This window comes from Scleropages formosus, chromosome 5 (genome assembly GCF_900964775.1).
Source record: "Scleropages formosus chromosome 5, fSclFor1.1, whole genome shotgun sequence".
Taxonomy (NCBI): domain Eukaryota; kingdom Metazoa; phylum Chordata; class Actinopteri; order Osteoglossiformes; family Osteoglossidae; genus Scleropages; species Scleropages formosus.
Genome location: NC_041810.1, coordinates 28,018,405 through 28,038,622, shown reverse-complemented (window position 1 = coordinate 28,038,622; position 20,218 = coordinate 28,018,405). Strand labels below are relative to the sequence as shown.

Below are 20,218 nucleotides of genomic sequence, written 5' to 3'. Positions count from 1 at the left end.
TAATAAATGTTCACGGAGTTTTAAAGCAGCGTTATTTCACTGGCCGACTAATGTTTTTCCTGGGTTATTACCGCCTCCCTTCACTACGACAAGGTTTCGTTGATGTAATTGAAATGTTAAGATATGGTTATGCATATTTTTCGTTTATATACAGTTAAGTAAAAAATGTAACGGTTGAAATGTCTACATTGTTATTAAAAAATAATTTTAAAGCTAGATACCATTAGCCGCCATATTTCACTGGACGACAAATGTCTTTTCCTGGGTTATTACGTCTACGGTTCGCCGCGACGTGATAAAATGTATTTCTTGTCAGTAATAAGTACACGAGATGTTAAGGTTTGATATTTCGTGTTTAATGAATGTTAAAACAATTAGATGTTTACCCACTGTATATTTGTATAGATTTTCCTAGGGCCTCCATCTTTTATCTTCCCTTGATTCAATTAATTGAAGTAGTAGTGCGGACGTGGTGTTTTAAATAAACCACTGGGATTTGATCATTTGTGATTTTCCGTAGACGCCAATTAGGCTTATTCACTGTGGTGACACACTGCTGGATACACTACTTACACTGGGTCACTCATCCATACATCAGTGGAACACACACACGCTATGGGGGAACCTGAACAGCATGTCTTTGGATTGTGGGAGGAAACCAGAGCACCCGGAGGAAACCCACACAAACATGGGGAGAATATGTAAACTCCACACAGAGCGGGGATCGAACCCACACATCCTGTCGTACAAACATCTTCATCATCTTCCTCACCGCTTTACCGTCGTTTTCAACCTATCAGTATAAAAACTGTTAATGCGTTCGTTGTGTGGTTTGATTTTTTCTGTCTCGTTTTGCCCCCCCCAGTTTTCAGTCAGCAAGCAGTATGAGTACCTGTGTGGGCTGATAACACTACATAGATAGAGTTCATTGGAAGTTGCTGGAGAAAAGCGTCTGCTAAATAAATAAATGTAAATGTATAGGCTGATGTAAGCGGACTCCTTCCGTCTCAGTCTCACGCGTTGCTCAGATCGGCCTCTTGGGGGCGCTATGGGGGCAGTGCAGAGCTGCTCCATCTCCTCTTCAGAAAGGAGAGAAAGGCTTCAATAAGAAACTTTGCCCGATCGTCCTGCCTCACGTCACGGAAAGAGTTGGATTGTTGCGGAGCGCAGATCGGCTCTTCGGAAGCGCACTCCTGAGTCCTGTCCCGGGATCGATCGACCCGAAACCGGTCCCGCAAAAGTAATGTTTCCTCAAGATCCGGACCGAGCTCCACCTGCGATGGGCTGTTCTCTTTAAAACGGAGCAAGTTTTTTTTTTCGGGAGGGGGGGTCGTACATGAGGCCGTGAAGCATCTCCTCCTCCTTCTCCTCCTTGGAGCTCTTTGTGTTTTTTTGTGTTTGAGGAGATGTCGAGATGTTCCCGTCTTCTTCAGCGCGATGAAGGATCAGCGCTCGCGGGGGGTAAAATCTGGGATTAGAAATCAGATCACACTTTTAATGGGAACATCGTGCTGGGACAACAACAACAACAACGACAACAACAACAAACACCAGGAGCAACAAGACAGACATCATGATCACCACCAAGAGGCTATCCTCTGCTTGCTGAGGTCAAGTCTGGGATTTGATCTGGGATTTACTTCCTAATTCACTTTGGGATTTAATCTGGGATTCACTTTGGGGCATCACGTAGGTCCTTGGTGTTAAAACGGCTTCAGACCTTCTTATTTGAACATCAGAGATGATCTGAGATGATCTGAGGTAAGATCTACTAAAGCTTGAGAAGGACCAGGGGATGGCAGTGACCTGCACAGTAGTTTGCGGGCTATTGCAGACACTGTAACACTGAGACAGAGTAACACTGTAACACTGAAAAACTGAAACATTGTACCATTAACAGTGACACAGTGTAACAAACAGTGTAACAGTGTAGCACACATTGCCGTTTACCACCTGTTTATGATCCCTTCTCCAGAAGAGATATTTATTCTACTTTGTTAGAGTTATTATATTTGTGAAGCAGATTAATTCAATTGAGTAGTGAAGGTGCTCTACTGTCATTGTGTACGTCAGTGCAAACTTCCTCCTTGTCCTCGATGATCATTGTGCAACATTTATTTTTCTTGTCTGTTTTTGCCTCATCTCTTTAGGAGACAGTAAAACTTACAGGGCTATTTAGTAGCCAGTCAGCCGGTATCTAAAAAGCGAGTGCGTGGTCATTTAAATTTCCTGCAGGAAGTAAACAGACTTGTGTAACTGCCTCAGAAAAAACTTATGAAGCACATCAGCGGTGCACTAGAATAATAATTCTCTTATAACAAGGGAGCATTGGAAAAATAGGGTTAAAACTTTATTTTTTTACCATTCAAGAAGTATGGGATGCTCGTGTCGGACTGTTATTCGGAACTGTGACAACTGGAAGAATGAAACTATTGAACTGAAAGAGTGAATCTGCTATCAGCTACTAATCTGCTGTTATTAACGCTGCTAGGCTTTCTCACGTTTTGGGGCAACAGTGCAATGGTCTCCTGCTTGGGGTAAAAGGAAGTTTGAAATAAAAGTGCTTTGTGAGATCGCAAAGTGAGAAAGTCCTTCTTCAAAATGTCACTGCGAGCCAAAGCGCTGTACACATTCCAAAGCGAGAATAAGGAAGAGATCAACATCCAGGAGAATGAGGAACTGGTGATCTTCGACGAGAACTCCGTGGATGGCTGGCTGCAGGGGGAGAACAGTCGGGGGGAGCGGGGGCTCTTCCCGGCATCGTATGTGGAGATCATCCGACCACGGTCCAACTCGAACCTCACGGACTGCTCTCTGAGCCCGGCTGGATCTCCGGGCAACGATTCCCCCTACTTCCCCCCTGGAAGGAACACGTCCTTTCACATGCAGCAGAGCTATGACGACGACGACGACGATGACTGGGATGACTGGGATGACAGCTCAACGGTGGTAGAAGATGAGGACCCCCGGCGGAGCGTTGGCGCCAACGGTCACCCGCACCAGAGCCCCTACACCAATCCCAACGTCCACTACCGACCTAAGCCGCACATGGAGCGGCAGGACAGCATCTCCAGCTCCCGCAAGGGCAGCATGGTTGGCCGTAACCTCAACCGCTTCTCCAGCTTTGTCCGCTCGGGGGTGGAGGCCTTTGTGTTGGGTGATGTGCCCATGATGGCTAAGATAGCAGAGTCGTACACCATCGAGATGGGATCTAGGGGCCCTCAGTGGAAGGAGAACCCAAAGCCTTTCACATGCTCCATTGAGGACCCCACCAAGCAGACTAAGTTCAAGGGTATCAAGACCTACATCTCCTACCGGGTGACGCCAAGTCATATAGGCCGTCCTGTGTACCGCCGCTATAAGCACTTTGACTGGCTCTACAACAGGCTGCTGCACAAGTTTACCATCATCTCCGTGCCCCACTTGCCCGAGAAGCAGGCCACGGGCCGATTCGAGGAGGACTTCATCGAGAAGCGCAAGAGGCGGCTAATACTCTGGATGAACCACATGACGAGCCACCCGGTGCTCTCGCAGTATGAGGGCTTTGAGCACTTTCTCATGTGCGCTGACGACAAGCAGTGGAAGCTGGGCAAGCGGCGGGCGGAGAAGGACGAGATGGTGGGTGCCCACTTCATGCTCACCTTCCAGATCCCCAATGAGCACCAGGACCTGCAGGATGTGGAGGAGCGGGTGGACTCCTTCAAGGCCTTCGTCAAGAAGATGGACGACAGCGTGATGCAGCTCACCCACGTGGCCTCGGAGCTGGTGCGCAAGCACTTGGGCGGCTTCCGCAAGGAGTTCCAGAGGCTGGGGAACGCCTTCCAGTCCATCAGCCAGGCATTCACCCTGGATCCCCCATACAGTTCTGACGCCCTGAACAATGCCATCTCCCACACGGGTCGCACCTATGAGAACATCGGGGAGATGTTTGCAGAGCAGCCCAAATATGACCTGTTCCACATGCTAGACAAGCTCTCACTGTACCAGGGTCTGCTGTCCAACTTCCCAGACATCATCCACCTGCAGAAAGGTAAAGTATTTGTGTGAATTTGAATCTTCCAGGAATGTAAATGTCTACACTTTTGCCTATAAATCATGATAACTTATTCTGACTTGCATTTATGCAGCAGGAAATGTACAGTTGCATGTTTTCGTAGCGAATGCCGTGAGCATTTAAGATAAGGTTCCCTTAGGTTTTGAAAATGTCGGGGTTACGAACGGCAGTCATGCAAACAGAAAGTCCCCGGAGAACGAGCCCTACATGTGGCTTTTATGAAATGAACGTGAAAACATTTGTTTGTGTGTGAGCTGTGGAATCGAGCATGGAAGGAGTGTGTGCCAAAAAGCCACTGCGACCATCTAACGTTACTGTTTCCAGCTTGCAGCAACACAGTGCTGTCATTCAGCGCATTTTTTTTTTCAGCTCTGGAATACATTAAGAAAGGAGAAAATGCCTCTTGCAGGGATGATGATTGGTCTCATGGTAAATGTATTTTGTATTTTCAGCCCTTTGCGCCGAAAAAAAAAAACCCGGCGATTTTTTTCCATGCAAACGCACACATTCTGCGGATGATTCCACTACAGGATTTTTGATTTTCTGGCTGAGACAATTGTGGGGGAGCAGGAGCAAGAACTTTTCCCGCATGTTGCTGATCTATGTGGGCCACAGAAGAGGAAGCGACCCAACTCTCTGCTGACTGTGTAGAGTTTCCGGGTTCCTTTAAAGAGCTTCAGTGAGAGTTGGTCGGGACTGCAGGCAGGAATGAAAATTTCCGCTTATGCCCTTTGTTCCTGAAACATCGAGACGAGGGCGGCTGGCTGAAGGCCAGAGGAGGCATAGCCGCAGTGCTGTGGAGCCACGAGAGTAGAGACAGATTCCAGCTTGTCCTTTATCTTTATCATGGCTTTGTGGTTTTGTGTGTGTGTGTGTTTCCTCACTTGAGCTAAGGAACAGATGTACATGCTATTTTTAAGATCTCTGAGCGAAAAAATGTGGTGTTTTCCAAAGCCCTGTTAGATCTGACAGCTAAATGATTCGCTGACGAGTGAGAATGGTTGATGCATATCGAGGTAGATATCACAGTAAATGCCGCATGTGCCTCATGGTGATGTGATAAAGCAGGGTGCTGCAGCAAAAGGTGAAAGAACAATGCCACTAGTTCCTCTATTCCATATGCTCTCACAGGTGAATACGGTAAGCTGTCGCCATGGAGATGTGTATGCATTAACTAGGTACGCAGGTGCGGGCTCGGGTTCTGTGGGCTGATTGTCTGAAAATGGTCAGAGTACAGTTCCTCTGCGAAGTATAACTGCACCAGTGGACTCTCGGATCTGCAGCGTTTGGCAGATGTTCCTACTATATCATGCGTTTTGCTCAGCAGCTCTGATGGTTTGCAGAGTCGGCTCAAAGTCAGCTGTTGGCGAAACGCCCGAACGCTTTGACTCTGGAGGAGCAGCATCAACGAGACGGTGAAAATCTGCAGGAAACACTTAATGGGATGGGTCAGTGTCCAAGAAGACGTTTGATGCAGCGTCATGGAAATGTAGAAGATGTTTTAGGAGGCCAGATGCGACTCCATTCTACTGCCCCCAGGGTTACTGTCAGATTTAGCAGTGCTGCTCTCCACTCTTTGCATCCTGTTTGCGATAGAAATTTAGCACACCTACATTCAGGTATCTTGGGGAAAGGATCATATCTCCTATTAATGCAACACAGGTGTTAAAATGAAATTCCATTGAGTGGAAGGCAAAGTGTACAAGGAGAAATGACCAGCTGCCAGGTTTTGCTGACGGTTGCTGTGTATGAGATGCATCTTCTGTAGTCATGTTCATGATTCTCTCTGGATTAGCGTTGAGTCATTTCCGTAATCAGTTGGAAAACAAAGAGAGGGAGGGATGGCAACATCCCCACCAGAATCATGTGAGACAAGCCAGATGGCCCAGACATGTTTAGAGCATTCCAGAGACGCGTGGATCAGCTGTCGTAGCCCGTGCTTTGAAGGTTTGCTGAGTCATAAGAGTTCTGCTTGGCAGGTTTGGATGGCCCTGTAAAGTCCCTTGGTTGGGATGTAGCAGGTCGCCACAGTTAGATGACATGCCCACAGAGGAGGGCCTCCTGCCCTTGATCTTGTCAGCCTGCCAAGCCATCCGGCCATCTCTGAGTTTGGACTGAACTGTGTCTGCCTGCCTGTTTGTCCGCCTGCCATATTGTCAAAGTTAGGATTGATAATTGGACTGAGGAAGGAGATCCTTCCTTGTTTTTGTAAGAGTTGTAGGCGATGCCGGAGGCATTCGGCGTTAAGCAAACAGCTGGCTCGCCCAGTGATTACACTGCTGTGCTCTTGTAAAAGGGAGTGCTTTGATGCCCGATTCCTTCTTACTCACCTGAACACACCCAGGGGTAAGTGTACAAGAAGCTGATCTGGTAAACCTGTTAGGCAGGTACCTTTGCAGGATGTAGAAATGGGTCAAGTTGAATCGGTACCATTTTGAATCACGGTGATTCAGATCCCAGGTCATACTGCCTCGCCTTGTGCTGCTGCGGTTCCTTTCAACAGAGTTGTCCTGGTAGGACCTACTCTTTATGCAAACACTTGTATCCATGGATACTGGTGCTGAACACTGTCCAGGCCTTGTTGGGCACCTCTCTGTGTTGTGACACATGTAGAAGTGCTGTGATGTACATGTAGGGCACACAGAGATGGGAAAGGAAAGATGGTCTGTCTTGCTGGAGTTTGGCCAGGACCTCCTCTCTCACTGCTGCTTCCTTCCACATTCCTGATCTGAGCACTTGTAACAGCCAGGTTTGCCAAGAGCATTTTAGAATGAAGAAGGCAGGTCCAGGTGTCTCCTGTGACAAATCCCTGCTTGTGATTTGAGAGGTGTTCATACCTGACATAACCTGATGGTGATATAAAAAATCCAGAAGCTGCCCTGGTTTCATAACCCATATTATTTGTGTCTTATGTGTCTGGTGTAGATTAACTTGTATTCAGGTATATGATGACATTCTTGTCATTGAAGTGGATTGTGCACCTTGTGCCAGATATGGAATGACTTCAAGCATGAATGTGGAACACGTGAAGTGCTTAAAAGCTCATGAGCTGCTCAGTGAGGGAAAGTGAAACATCCTAGATGTTCACCAGGAAAATAATCCACAAGACCCTCTTCAGTTACAGTGACTCGTCAAAGAGTTGTGCAACCCAAGAAGGAATGTTCTGCCGGGTTCCTCTTGAAGCTGTGGAGTCAAATCAGAAGTGGAGGCATAAGCAAATTCTTGATAGTTTTGAGACCTCACAGATATTTAGAAGGGAAGATCTGAAGGTAACCTGTAGTGTTGATAGATATATATTGAATGAATGACCTCCATCCTGCTCTCAGCTGGATGAATGGAGATTGCATTTTGGCCAGTAACTTTGTTTTCGTTTCAAAATGGGGTTTGGAATGATATGTTATTAGTGGAGGGGGTGCGGTGGCGCAGTGGGTTGGGCCGCAGTCCTGCTGTCCGGTGGGTCTGGGGTTCGAGTCCCGCTTGGGGTACCTTGTGACGGACTGGCGTCCCGTCCTGGGTGTGTCCCCTCCCCCTCTGGCCTTACGCCCTGTGTTGCCGGGTAGGCTCCGGTTCCCCGTGACCCCGTCTGGGACAAGCAGTTCTGAAAATGTGTGTGTGTGTGTGTGTTATTAGTGGAAAATGCCATCAGAAGACATTATTTGGACTCAAGCGTTGAAAAGCATTTCCAGTAGAGCTCAGTAAGCCACAGTTGTGGGCGTGTCAACCTCTAGTTGATCTCCACAAAAGTTGAAATGTCAAGCCTGTCCTCATGTGACTCTGGACATGAATTCCCTGACATTTACTCACATTTGCCGTGTCCTCGGATGACCTGGTTGAGAGGCTTAATTGCAGGGATAGCAGAGGGGTAAAGGCAGAAGACTCAGGTACACGGAAAGGTGTGACATGGTTGGCCAGGCTGCCCACACCTTGTACTTCTGGAGAATGACATTCTTCGTACTCTTACTTTAAACCTCGTGTCCTGCAGAGACACTGGAAGATAACAGGCACATTATGGCCCCAATGGTTACTTTCAGTATCACTAATGGGAGATTTAGAGTAAGTTATATTTCAGCATGGACTTCTCCTCAATTGGCTGATCCTATAACCCACTAAATGAATAGATTGATATTAATCATTGATGGCTCGGGATGGTCTAGGAAGTGGTCTGGGGTATTGTCTAGGGGGCGGGTCGGCATTAACTACCTCTGCTTGTGATACCCGACTACTGGCCTGACTTGACTCGCAGGTGTGTTGTGAGCATGGCTGGGAACTCCTGCAAATGGTACATGAGAAAGACAGGTTTGGCCATCTCCATTGACACAATGACATGAATTGCCCAGAAATGTAACGGAAAATCAGGCTCAGGAAGACAGACGGGTATATGAGTGTCACGGTCAGCTCATGAGGCGGGAATTATGGAAACAATCATTCAGGTTTGCGCCAGAGGGGAATTTCATACTTGCGGCCAGTTGGGACATTTCAAGTTAGTATATTAAACTTTTGGGCGTCACAATGGCCCAGTGGAGAGTAGGGGTACCTCACAGCTGGGTTATGGGTTTGAACGTGTGTTCAGATCTTGCCCCATCTGTATGTAGTTCTCTCCCTGCATTTACATGGATGTCTCCGAGGTGCTCTGGTTTTCTCCCACAGTTCAAAGACGTCTTTCAAGCGAAACGCAAGATCTGGTGGCTCTAAATTGCCCATTGTGAGTGTGTGTGTGTGTGTGTGTGTTATGTTGCTGTGCTGTATAAATGGGTCAATGATTTTATGGAGTTCACTGCAGTGTATCTGGCATTGAATATCACCTTGAACAAAGGTGTCAGCTAAACACTAATTGATAGATAGACAGATAGATGGATACTTTATTGATCCCTGGGGAGAATAATAACATTTCAGCCAGTACCGGTCTGACCTCTGCTGTGAATATTCTGATCCAGAAAACAAAAGTTCTTGACTCAATTTGTCTGTCTTCTAAGTGGTGGTTGTTGTTATTAATGATATCAAACTCTATTTGATATTTCTCTTGCGACGTGTGCAGGGTATGCAGGCCGCTGCTGTTTTGAGCCTCATTTGTGGGGTTGTTAATCTTTTCAGTCATTTTTCATTTTCCTCTGACCCAAAGGGACCCATCTTGTCTTGTTAATGTATTTTATGCGGCTGCGCGCTTCTCTTACGGGTTTTCGACTAGCGGGTTCATCGGCCAAAAAATGAGCCGTCTGCGTTTTACGTGTCCTGTCGACACTTGCAAAGGAAATCCTCTTTTCTTGTTAAAAATATCAGTAGTTCAGACAGTTACAACATCTCAAAGACAGATTTCCAAGTAGCTAGTTGTCTTGTCGTAGCAAATCCCTTCTCATAGCAAGTGTTGTGGATAAGTTAGAAATGGTAAACAACTGCTGTGATTGTTAAGGAAGTCTCCAATTTACACGTATTCTGCCCTTTTGGACTGTGCATCATTTCACGTGGTGTTAAGTGAAAATCACCATTTTCTCTGCATGCTCAGGCGTAAAGAATAAAGGCGGCCCTCCCATTGCCCCGCCCACTGACTGTATTTGTGGGTGTGGCTACAGGTGCTGTCCATAGCAGCCATGCTAGTCGATTGGTCTTGCACCAGCCGTCAGGCTGATCTCTGCCGGTGTTGCTGTGTCGATTCACACTCCTCTTTAACTAATGATTTATACCTCATCGTATCTGTCATTCGGGTTGGTCCGACTTCTCTGCGTTCCTTTGAAGTTTGTCGCGCACGGCGGTTTCGTGGCTCTTCTCGCAGCAGGCCGAGGTTCACATCAGATTACGAAGCCTTCAGGAATCCGCTGGAGTGCCGCTAAGAGGGCAGAGTGCTGGGATCCTCGCCGGTTCCTCTCGATTGCCGTCTACCATCACTCTTCGGGTCACACTGGAGTTGAAATCGTGGCGTCACGTCAGGCATTGCGGTCGCCCGTGGGGATGGGTCAGAACCGTAGGCCCCGACCTCACGTTCAAGGAGTGCTAACTGTCAGTGAGATTCCCGGTGTAGATTTGGAGATGGGGGTCGTCTACATGCAGAGGCAATAAGTCGTTACAGACCATCTCTTCCATTCGCGGCGGAAACAAAGGCAAATTGAGAAAAAATGGAACTCGGTCGTTTGAAGTCGCAGACCGACTCATCACACCTCGCATGGTGTGGAGAAGAGCATGATGGAACATCACGATGGGGTTAAAACCCACGTCCAGAGCGAGCCGTGTTTGTTTCCTTAAGGAGAAGGGAAAGCAAGTGTGGCGGTGCGAATCGCTGCTGACAGAAGGCGGGGGACGGGGGGTCTGCGCCCGGCCACACGCTCGCTGCGGCTATTTCCAGTGCTTGGCACGAAGCTCCTGCTTCGCGTCGCTCTCAATCCACGCTTGTCCTCCGTTCGCAGAAAGCCGCATTGTTCCGCACGCCTCCTGTGGCACGGCCCGGATGCCCCTGTGGGAGAACGGGGATCTGGATCCCGTCTCAATTTGGGACGTCGAATCAGCTGGGGTCTGGTGCTAAATAAGCACCGAAATGGTGTTATTAGTGTGTTTCAATCAAGTTGGAGCCCCAACGTGGCCATGTCTAAAAATACACACGTAGGTGCTGAGGGGAGGAGGCGGGGCTTTTGTTAAATTGTCCAGCTTCAGCTATACTCCAGGACAGCAGGTGTCATAGTGGTTAGAGCTGTTACCTTTGGACCCAAAGGTTGCAGGTTTGAATCTCACCTTCAGCTGTATACCCTTGAGCAAGGTGTTTACCCTAAATGGCTCCAATAAAAACTACTCAGCTGTATAAATGGGTAAATAACTGTAAGTAGCTTAACATTGTAAGTCTCTTTGGAGAGAGGTGTCAACTCAATGAATAAATATAAATTGCCAGTCAAAGGCCCTGGTTTCGAATCCCACCTCCTGCTGTGATCAAGGTACTTATCCTGAACTCACACAGTAAAAGTGACCCGCTGAATAAATTGCTGTAAGTTACTTAGTGCTCTACCCCAACATGTTCAGTCACTTTGGAGAAAAGTGTCGGGTATATGAATAAGTATCTCTGTTGTGGTCTTTAGAAAGTATCACACCACTTTCACGCTGTCCCGACCACGGTGCACCCTCCCCCCACCCCGTTACTCTGTCGGTCTGTTGGATGATCACATCGATCCACAGCCTGAACTCAAACCCCTGACTCTATCTATCTATCTATCTATCTATCTATCTATCTATCTATCTATCTATCTATCTATCTATCTATCTATCTATCATTGTATTTGACAGCACAGGGTCACATGACCAATGTCTTACAAGGAATTGCATCGTGAGAGAATTCCTGCCCTCCAGCAGTGACCGTGTCTTCACCCAGCACACCCCCGCAACTCTAACGTGCTGTGCCCGTTGATTCCAGAACCTTCCCAAAACCTCTCCCACACAGGGGCTCACAATGATCACAGAAGAGCTCTAATTCAGACCCTCTCTTTACACCGTCTCATTTTTTTGAGAGCGGAGTTCTGCTTGGCCGGTCCCTAATGGGACCCATGTGCTCCGTGACAAGAACCCAGCCCGTGGCTTCCGGGGCCACAGGACATTTACCGCGGGACGACAGCTTTAGGACCCAGCCCATCACCTCCCTCAGAGATGTGTCTTTTCTATCCCCCAGAACCCGTATGTCTCGCGTGCGCCCACCAAGCCAGATCATTGCGTAAGGCCGACATTCCTGCCGAAATGGGCTTAGGCCCTTGGGACGGGGCGCGCTGGAAGCGCAGTGTGTTTTCTCTCCGCCTCACACTCTGCTCGCCTGTGTGATGTCTGTTGCGGAATTGTCTCTTCATGTGGAAAAGGCATTAAAGTAGGTCAGAGCCAGAGGCGACGGAGCGATGTGCTGCACCCGGTATGGTGCTCCGGAGCCCCGCTCTCTGCCCCGACCGCACGTCCCGGGAAGCAGCGCACAAAGCTTTCCGCATATCTTCCACTTTTTCTGAAATGCCCTGTATTTATTATTCAGTACTTTAACCAAGGTTTGTATTTTTAAAAGCACCTTTCAGGTATGTAATGAAATCCGTGTGCTCGTTTTCGTTTTCTGGGAGGCTGAAAGGGAAAGTGGAGCCGGTATTTTGAGGGACTCGGCCGCCTCCTGTAGTACCCTTGATCGAGGTATTTACACTGAATTAATGCCAACAAAATTTTCAATAAATGGGTATATGTCCCAAAAAAAAAATAGTTTTAGGTAAATATGTGGCTATATACTGTACGTATTAATGGCAATGACTATGTGGCTTAGTGTAAAAACCTAACATTCTGAGCTTGGACAAAAGGGTCAGATGGATGAATAAATAGGTTTTAGACATAAACACGGGTCTTAAAAAAACCACAAGTTGCATTCTTTTTGGATGACGTCTGTGCCCGTGCTTTATTTCACCAATGGTGAAACAAGGTAAATAATAAGTACCGAGTATGTGTCATAGTAATAACAGCACAGAAAAGTGGTGTAGACATAAGGCTCATTGTGCTCGCTGGGTCTTTGGGCCTGCAGGACAGCTGTTCTCACACACACACACACACACACACACACACACACACATATACATGCACAGAGAACTTTCATTCCTCATACTGCTTCTGCTTCATGCCCAGGCAGAAAACACCTCTACTCCAGCTCCAACCCCTTGGATACGGTTATTGCACGGTCAGGAACAGTCTTTCTCAGGCTGTAGATCACCTCCCTCTCCAAACACCTTCACTTAGCGACCCCCACCTCTGGCTGTAGTAGCCTTGAGCAAGATACTTACCCTAAGATTGCTCCAGTAAAATTAACCACCTGTATAAATGGGTAAAAAAATTGTAAGCCTGTGACTGTAATAATTAATGCCTTTAATGCTGTAAGTCAATAAATGTAAGGTATATTATACCATTATGCTCTGGAGGGATCTGCCCCAAGCAAGAGTCCCCTATTGATCCATGTCCTGCAAGCTCCTGACCACAGCAGTGCGGTATCTCCGAGTGTGGTGTCTTGGTGCCCTACCCAGTGTCATTCTTAAGGATGCCTTAAACATGGTTGTTGTTCACTGTGGTCTGTGATCACTTACTCAGTATCTTTCTGGGTGTCGAGGGGTCGTGAGCCTCTCTACTAATGACCATCTTTTTTTCATCCCATAAGGAGAGGGTTTAAAGCGCTCTGGCAAGACCATACGCGGAAGCTTCTGGAACCCAGCAGTCCTGCAGAAATTCAAAGGATACTGAAGTACTTCCAATGGACATAATCCGTTCTGTGTATTTTAAACTCGGTTGGTATCAGACCTTCCTCTGTGCCAGACGCTGCTATGAAGTTTAATTTTTTATGCATAAGGAGAACTTTTTACGCATTTCACACAGCGGGGTTTTTATCGGAGCAACTGAAGTAACGCTCTCAAACATTCACACAGAGTCACATTTGGAAATGGGAATGTAGATGAAAATTATGGCCCTGTGTTTCTTATCCCCGGACCTTCTTCTGAGATGACTGATGGGACTGAAGGGACAAATTCCAAGCATTCTTCATTCTTTACATATATGTATTGATCAGACATGTTTCTCCAAGGGGAACCATAACTCAGTAAATAAAAGTGCATCACTAACAAATTTAGGTGCAGACGCTGCGATCAAAGCTCAGCTTGTTTGCCATCATGGTGCTGGGCAGTGGGTAGTGTGGGGGTTACAGCTGTTACCCTGGAATCCAGAGGTGGTAGGTTCAAATCCCATCTCTACCTGTAGTATCCTTGAGGAAGGTGCTTACCCTAAATTGCTGCAGTAAAATCATGCAGCTGGGTGAATAATTCTCAGTTATTTTTGAGAAAATTGTCAGCTGCATGAATAGATGTAATACTGGTTCACATCCCTCTAGCAGTGTAGCTGCTTATAGAAGTGACGCTGAAATAGGAAATGCATACATAAATATAGCAGATGGTGTTGGGCTCATCTATGTTCCTGGAGATCAGGAGGGAAATGAGTCTGAAAGAGATGGGTTTGAGACCTGGATGCTGGAAGGGATTCAGGAGTTCTGAGGGACAGAGGAAGTTTATTCCACCATGTTGGTGTCAAAACAAGAACTGGTAGCCTTCAGTATTGGACTCCTTATGATTGAGGCCACCAAGCCAGATCTGGAGGAGTACAGTACTCTTGTTGGGCTGTAGTGAGTGATCAGGTTCCGTTGGGATTAGGATGCAGATCCTTTGACCGTCTTGTAGGTCGTTTCTAGAGCCTTGGTATGGGCGGGTAAAGGAAGTCATGGGAATGCTTTGGTGGGTCAAAAACAACCTGGGCTGTGGCATTCTGTAGTCTTACAATCAACCCAGAAATCGGGTACAGAAAAATAAAAACCCTGTGCTTGACAGCAATGTTTGAGATGATTGAAACTGCTCAGATTTGGAAGAAAACTGGGGAAACTCCTTTTTAAGAAACGCTGAATGGCTCGGTACGCTTCAGGAGCGGAGGCAAATCTCTCCGGCATTCCAGAGTGGAGCCAGCAAGCCGACAAAGTGGTGCCCTTCAGCTCGGCAAACAATCTGTTTGCGCAAGGTTGACGTCAGTCCCCGTTGCGTGCGTACGGTGGAGGAAAGTGCCGTGACCTGCGGTGGACCTATGACTGATTCTCAATCTTTCCTCTTTGAAGAAGAATCCCTCTTCCTCATAGCTGCTTGTTCCGACTGTATCTTTCAGGGTTTCTGAAGATGACTCTTTGCCGTAATGAGTTCGAGTGGCGGTGATGCGTCCTTGTACACATCTTCACGACATTGCTTGTTTGTGTGTCACCAGGTGCTTTTGCCAAGGTGAAGGAGAGCCAGCGGATGAGCGACGAGGGCAAGATGGACCAGGACGAGGCGGACGGCATCCGCAAGCGCTGCCGGACAGTGGGCTTCGCCTTGCAGGCTGAGATGAACCACTTCCACCGGCGACGTGAGGTGGACTTCAAGGAGATGATGCAGGCCTATCTGAGGCAGCAGATTGCCTTCTACCAGCGCGTGGGCCAACAGCTGGAGCGCACCCTGCACATGTACGACAACCTCCAGGGCTGAGGTCATTGAGGTCCTGCTCCCCTACTTACTTCCTACTGTGCTGCTAACCCCTCCCACTTTCTTCCTATCCCTGCCCACTTTTCTCTTGTTCCCTCCCAATTTCTCTTGTCTACTCTTACTTTTTCTTGCCGTATCACACGCTCCTGCTGTCCCCTCCCGCCATCCCTTCTCACTCCTCCCTTTCCGCACAAGCCTTGACCTCTGACTACTTCCCTTTCCCTATTTCCTCTTCTGCGCTTCCTCCTGCTTTTTCCCCCCACATTAACACTTTCCCTCAATTCTACCGTCCCTGTCCTCATCCCCCAGTCCAACATGGAGCTTTGACCAAAAACAGAACAAGTAGAACCCTCCTCTTTTTTTAATTTCTCTTTGGATTTCCAGAGTAAACGGGCACAGACTAGCACTGACAGGCCATGAGGGTGGTTTCTGGGGTCGAGAGCCCAATGTGAACTGCGCCGGTGACAGCTTGGCCAGCTGTGGTACCTTTTTGAATATTTCCAGTGCAGCAGAGTGGGAAATATCTACGCACTCTGGCTGCACTACTCTGTTCACTTCACTTCTCTGGATGTTCACCATGAAGACTTGGTTTTCTGCCATGAAGTTTGGTTACCGTGGAAACCCACAACACAGACATTTGCTATTTTATAATTTTTTAAATTGTGACTAAATTCCTCTTTATGTTAAAAAAAACATTTATTTATGTCTTGCTGAGCGTATGGCGTCAAGCTACAAGCATCAGGAGCGTTCGTAGTGGGGCAAGAGGACCACATGTGGTTTCTGTTCTGTTGGACTCAGAGCACCGGTTTGTGCGGAAGGATGGAGGAGGGCGTGGAGGTGGAAGCCACAGTACTGATCAGAGCCACTCCATCTATATCTCCCACAGTCCTACCGCAGTCCTCCTTGGATCCCATAGGGAAGAGATCCCAACACTTCTACCCCAACTTGCGAACCCTAACCTTAACCCGACTTTCTGCACCGGGGAGGAAACGCAACTCTTTGCTTATTTTACACCCCCTGCTGTCAGTTTTCTCTGTCGAGAGTGAGAAAATGAGAAACGCTGGTGAACGAGGCCCGAGAATGACTTGGAAACGTGTCAGCAAAGTCATGGACTTGTTGTTAGTAAGTGCCTGAAGGAACCCTAGTGTTTAACTTAGAGTTTTTGTTAGTTTTCAGTCCTTGTGCTTCTGGATGAGGTTGTGTGTGTGAGTTTTTACTGTTGGCCAGAAATGTTGATTTTTGTTGGTTTCCTGCTGCAGAGGCCTTATTGTTTAATTTGTTTTTCAATATCTTAACAGTGTTCTCTGCTTTACTCTCCACCCCCTGAAGGGACGTCCCGTGGGATGCCCTTTTGTCTCCGGCTGGGTTACGCCCTGCTGGGAATGCATCGATGACCAAAGCTGATACACACAATCTTATTCCATGTCGATTTAACTTGAGCAAATTTGTTCTACGCCATAGTCGGTCCTGGATTCGCAAAGCTGTTAGGGTTAGTGTGGATAGAGCCTGCTTTGCTTTTCAAGCGTAGTTACTGTAAAAAAAAAAAAACAAACAAAAAAAAAAAAACACATGGCCTTATTAATGAGAAATATATAAAAAACCAGGGATTTTACAACCTGAACGGCACAAAGCGGTAGGTGAACATTGTGGGTTCGGTGCTTTTAACAACGAATTAGCCGTTGAATGAATTCTGAAATAATTTATGGTTTCTTAAAAAGTTTTCTTGAAGAAATGCAAATTTGGGGATGTTTACTGTGTGACTAACTGTCTCTGAGCAAAGTTTGTTAATGTTTAGACCAAGAACTGCTGACTTGAGAACACCGAAAAGCTGTGGAATGAATCAAACACGCAATTTATAGTGATGATAATGCCACTGAAAAAGCTGTTATAGTGCTTTTATGCCGACATTATTTCCCTGGAATAGGTCACAGGTGAATTTAGGCCAGGGGCACAAGAATGTGGATCCTTGTCCTACCCAGAGTTTCATTTTGTTAACCACGGGTACGGGTTCGAGCCGGACGCGCTGTCAGTTACACCACGTGACTCTGCGGATGTTTTTTGTTTAATGTCACAGCCGGATGGTGACGTCATACTCTTGAGCTGCAGCGCAGCCGACGGGCGCGGCGGACACGGCGCTGTCAGCGCCACACCAAAGCTTCACCGTTTTGTATGTTTCGCTGTTGTCTTTTGTTTTTAAATTTTTCCAAAAAAAAAAAAAACAAACCAAATCTGTTTTGGCCTTCTACTGTAAATAAGAACGTGTTGTTTCACATTCCTCAGACTGAAATGATTTCTTTTTTCTTCCCCTTTATCCAATTAAATCGGCCACAACAAACCGGAGTTTTCTGTGACAGTGTTGTGGATGGTAGCGGAGGGCGGCGGGATGTTTTTGTTTGCCGACCTTCTCCCGAGGAGCACCACGTAGCCCGATGAGCATTTATTCTTGTCAGCAGAGGAGGGATGTGAATAAAGAGAAGGACAACACTTCTTTGTTTATCAATTTGGCATGGGGAGAAGGCATACAAGCCATATGGTCACTTTTCGCAGGACACCAAAAGCTCCTGGGTATCAATGTACAACAATCAAATGTGAAATTTAAATCCTTCTGTGTTTTTTTTGAGAGGCGGCTGTGTTTTATAATTCATGTCAAAGCTTGGTTCATATTTCCAAAGCCACTGTTCTTCCTTTAGTTGACAGGACTGTCACGTTTGCCGGGAAGAACAATACACAGTCATATTATGGACATATTTGAATGACCTGTCATGTTTTCCAAAGCAAGCGGCGTTGGCAGGGGATGAAATGCTTGGCTTGTTTGACTTCCCAGCCGAGGAGATCTGTCCTCGTATCGAGTGGCGTGTCAAAATACGCAGCCGAGTATTGCTGCTCCAAGATCAACTCCTTCGAATTTTTGAAGGTCGGGGCACGATGCGCTGCGCATACGCAAATGGGCCGCGCGTGTTTCGTTCAGGCCCTTCAGGCGATGGAAGGGTCTCGTCCAAATATTGTTTCAAGAGTTAAGTCTCAGGGTGAGGAAGTTTCAGAGTCAGTTTTGAAAGTATTTCATTCAAAACAACAGTCAGCAGAGCCAAGGGAACATCTTGGACGGCAGGAGCCGAGGCGCCGTCTTTAATGTTGTGGAGGAACGAGTTCCAAGCATTCTTATCCCGCACAAACCATCGAGATGTTTGGCCCAGCTGGACCAGAGCTCTCTGTGTCCAATTGGACTTGCCTTTTTTGTTCTTCCCTCCCACTCCAGCCACTTGTGTTTTCCTGGCCTGCTCATTACTTTTGACCCCACCCACTCCTTGCTCCGCCCCCTTTTTTGCCTTTCTGTGCTCAGCCCAGCAGTTGCATTCACACATAACACATTATCACTATCACTTTATATCAAAGGCATCTGTGAAATAAATAGTGCTAATAATAATATCAATAATAAATTATGTGATGAGGGCTGCAGTTATAGTACTATCCTCACCTTGCAGTCTGAAGGTTCTGGGTTTAAATCCCATTCTCACTATTTTACCCTTAAACATGGTACTTACCTTAAATTCATTGGGTAAAAATGATCGAATAGAGTAAATGAGTAAACCATTGTATCTTAGTACAAAAAACATTGTAAGGTGCTTTCAATGAAAGCGTCAGCTATATAAAGAATTATAACAGATAGAAAATGTATTAACTGGAAAGGAAACAGCACAAAACTACAGCAGGATACAAATACCAAGGTAATGGTAAAAGGCACTGGAATTTTACAGGTGCGACACCTACATGACACTGAAAAGCAGAGGCTGAAATGAGAAGTGGTTTGTACTGGTGCTTTACACCCAACGTTACAAATACAGAGCTTCTAATTTGCTTCTTAAGACATTCATGGCTTTGACCTTATTGACTTCATTCAGAGACGCCAAAGCAAATACCTTCAAGTGCTATTGCAAGGTGTAAACGATGGCCTGATAAAGCATCAGAGCCAGAAAATAAACACTATGAGAACGATGCCAGAACCACAGTAAACACCTGAGTGGCTCATTACGAGACACAACCAGCCGTTTCATGGACACACCGAACCACAAATATTCAGTCGGGATGGTAGGTGGCGCAGTGGTTAGAGCCACTGCCTTTTGCTTGAAAATCTTGAGTTTGGATCCCACTCTTGCTCTAGTACCCTTGATCAAGGCATTTTCCCTGAACTGGTAGTCAGAATTATCAAGCTGTACAAATGGGTGAATTATTGTACATTTTTCAGTGTACACACCTCCTATTTTAACATTTTAAAACACTTTTAGGCTAAGGCATCAAAAAGCAACGATAATAAAAAAATCCTTCAGGACCAGCGGGGGAAAGAGTCCTACTATGGTTGTGTTTTTTTATATACTGGTTATTTTCCGCATCACGCAGCAAGAAGTTTCTGTCTTGAGAATTAACCACCGATCAGAATTTTTAAGGATTTGACCCTCCACAGCAAAAGCGAAATTTTTCAAGCTCACGTCTGAACCGCCCTCCAGGACTGAGGGTATGATTTAAATCCCCTCGCATAATTTTGACTGCTATTTGTTAACAGCGGATATGGTTCTCGGAGTCTCTGGGCACCACTGGAGAGCGCCGACCGAGCTGGAAAATGATGTCAGCAGCAGCGTTCAGCTTGCCAGCATTAAAGTTCCTCTTATTCCATTATTGCACTTCCCTAGAAAAAAATCAAACGGAAATTCACAGAAAGAATGAGCACAACACACTAGTAGAAAGAGAAAGGAATCCTGTAAAAATACATTTCCATAGCTCCATAACGGAGAAGACACCTTGCGTTGCAATCAAAAGAACTTGAGGGCATTGGGTAAGAACACATTTTACCCATAAGGAGACCTTGTTCGTATTCCACCAAACCCTTCATACCCAAAACGATCAATCAAAGAGCTGACGTGATAAAAGAAACACACCATGAACGTGTTTCACGCACAACTCTGTGCCAAATTTAAATTTACAGCTCCGTTTTCCTACAAAATATCCCGTTAAGCCAGGAGGCAATGGAAACAGTACACCTTAACCTGCTCAATTTTTTTTTCCAAAGACTTTTGTAATGCCTGAATGAGGTAACTGAATGTTTTCTTTCTTATAAACTAGGTGCAAAGCAGAACTGTGTAAC

At 46.5% G+C, this 20,218-nt stretch overlaps 1 protein-coding gene across 2 annotated transcripts; it reads left to right on the top strand.

Annotated features, from left to right (window-relative positions):
• The first annotated feature begins 1,283 nt into the window (after positions 1 to 1,283).
• Positions 1,284 to 17,891, top strand: snx33 (sorting nexin 33). 2 transcript variants are annotated; one of them, XM_018765676.2, is made up of 3 exons: positions 1,284 to 1,761; positions 2,492 to 4,030; positions 14,825 to 17,891. In XM_018765676.2, exons 2-3 carry the CDS (start codon positions 2,602 to 2,604, stop codon positions 15,082 to 15,084), a joined length of 1,689 nt encoding a protein of 562 aa, XP_018621192.1. In that variant the 5' UTR covers positions 1,284 to 1,761; positions 2,492 to 2,601; the 3' UTR covers positions 15,085 to 17,891. The 2 variants fall into 2 exon arrangements, with proteins under 2 accessions (XP_018621192.1, XP_018621191.1); XM_018765675.2 differs by having other exon boundaries at positions 1,284 to 4,030.
• The last annotated feature ends 2,327 nt before the right edge of the window (positions 17,892 to 20,218 follow it).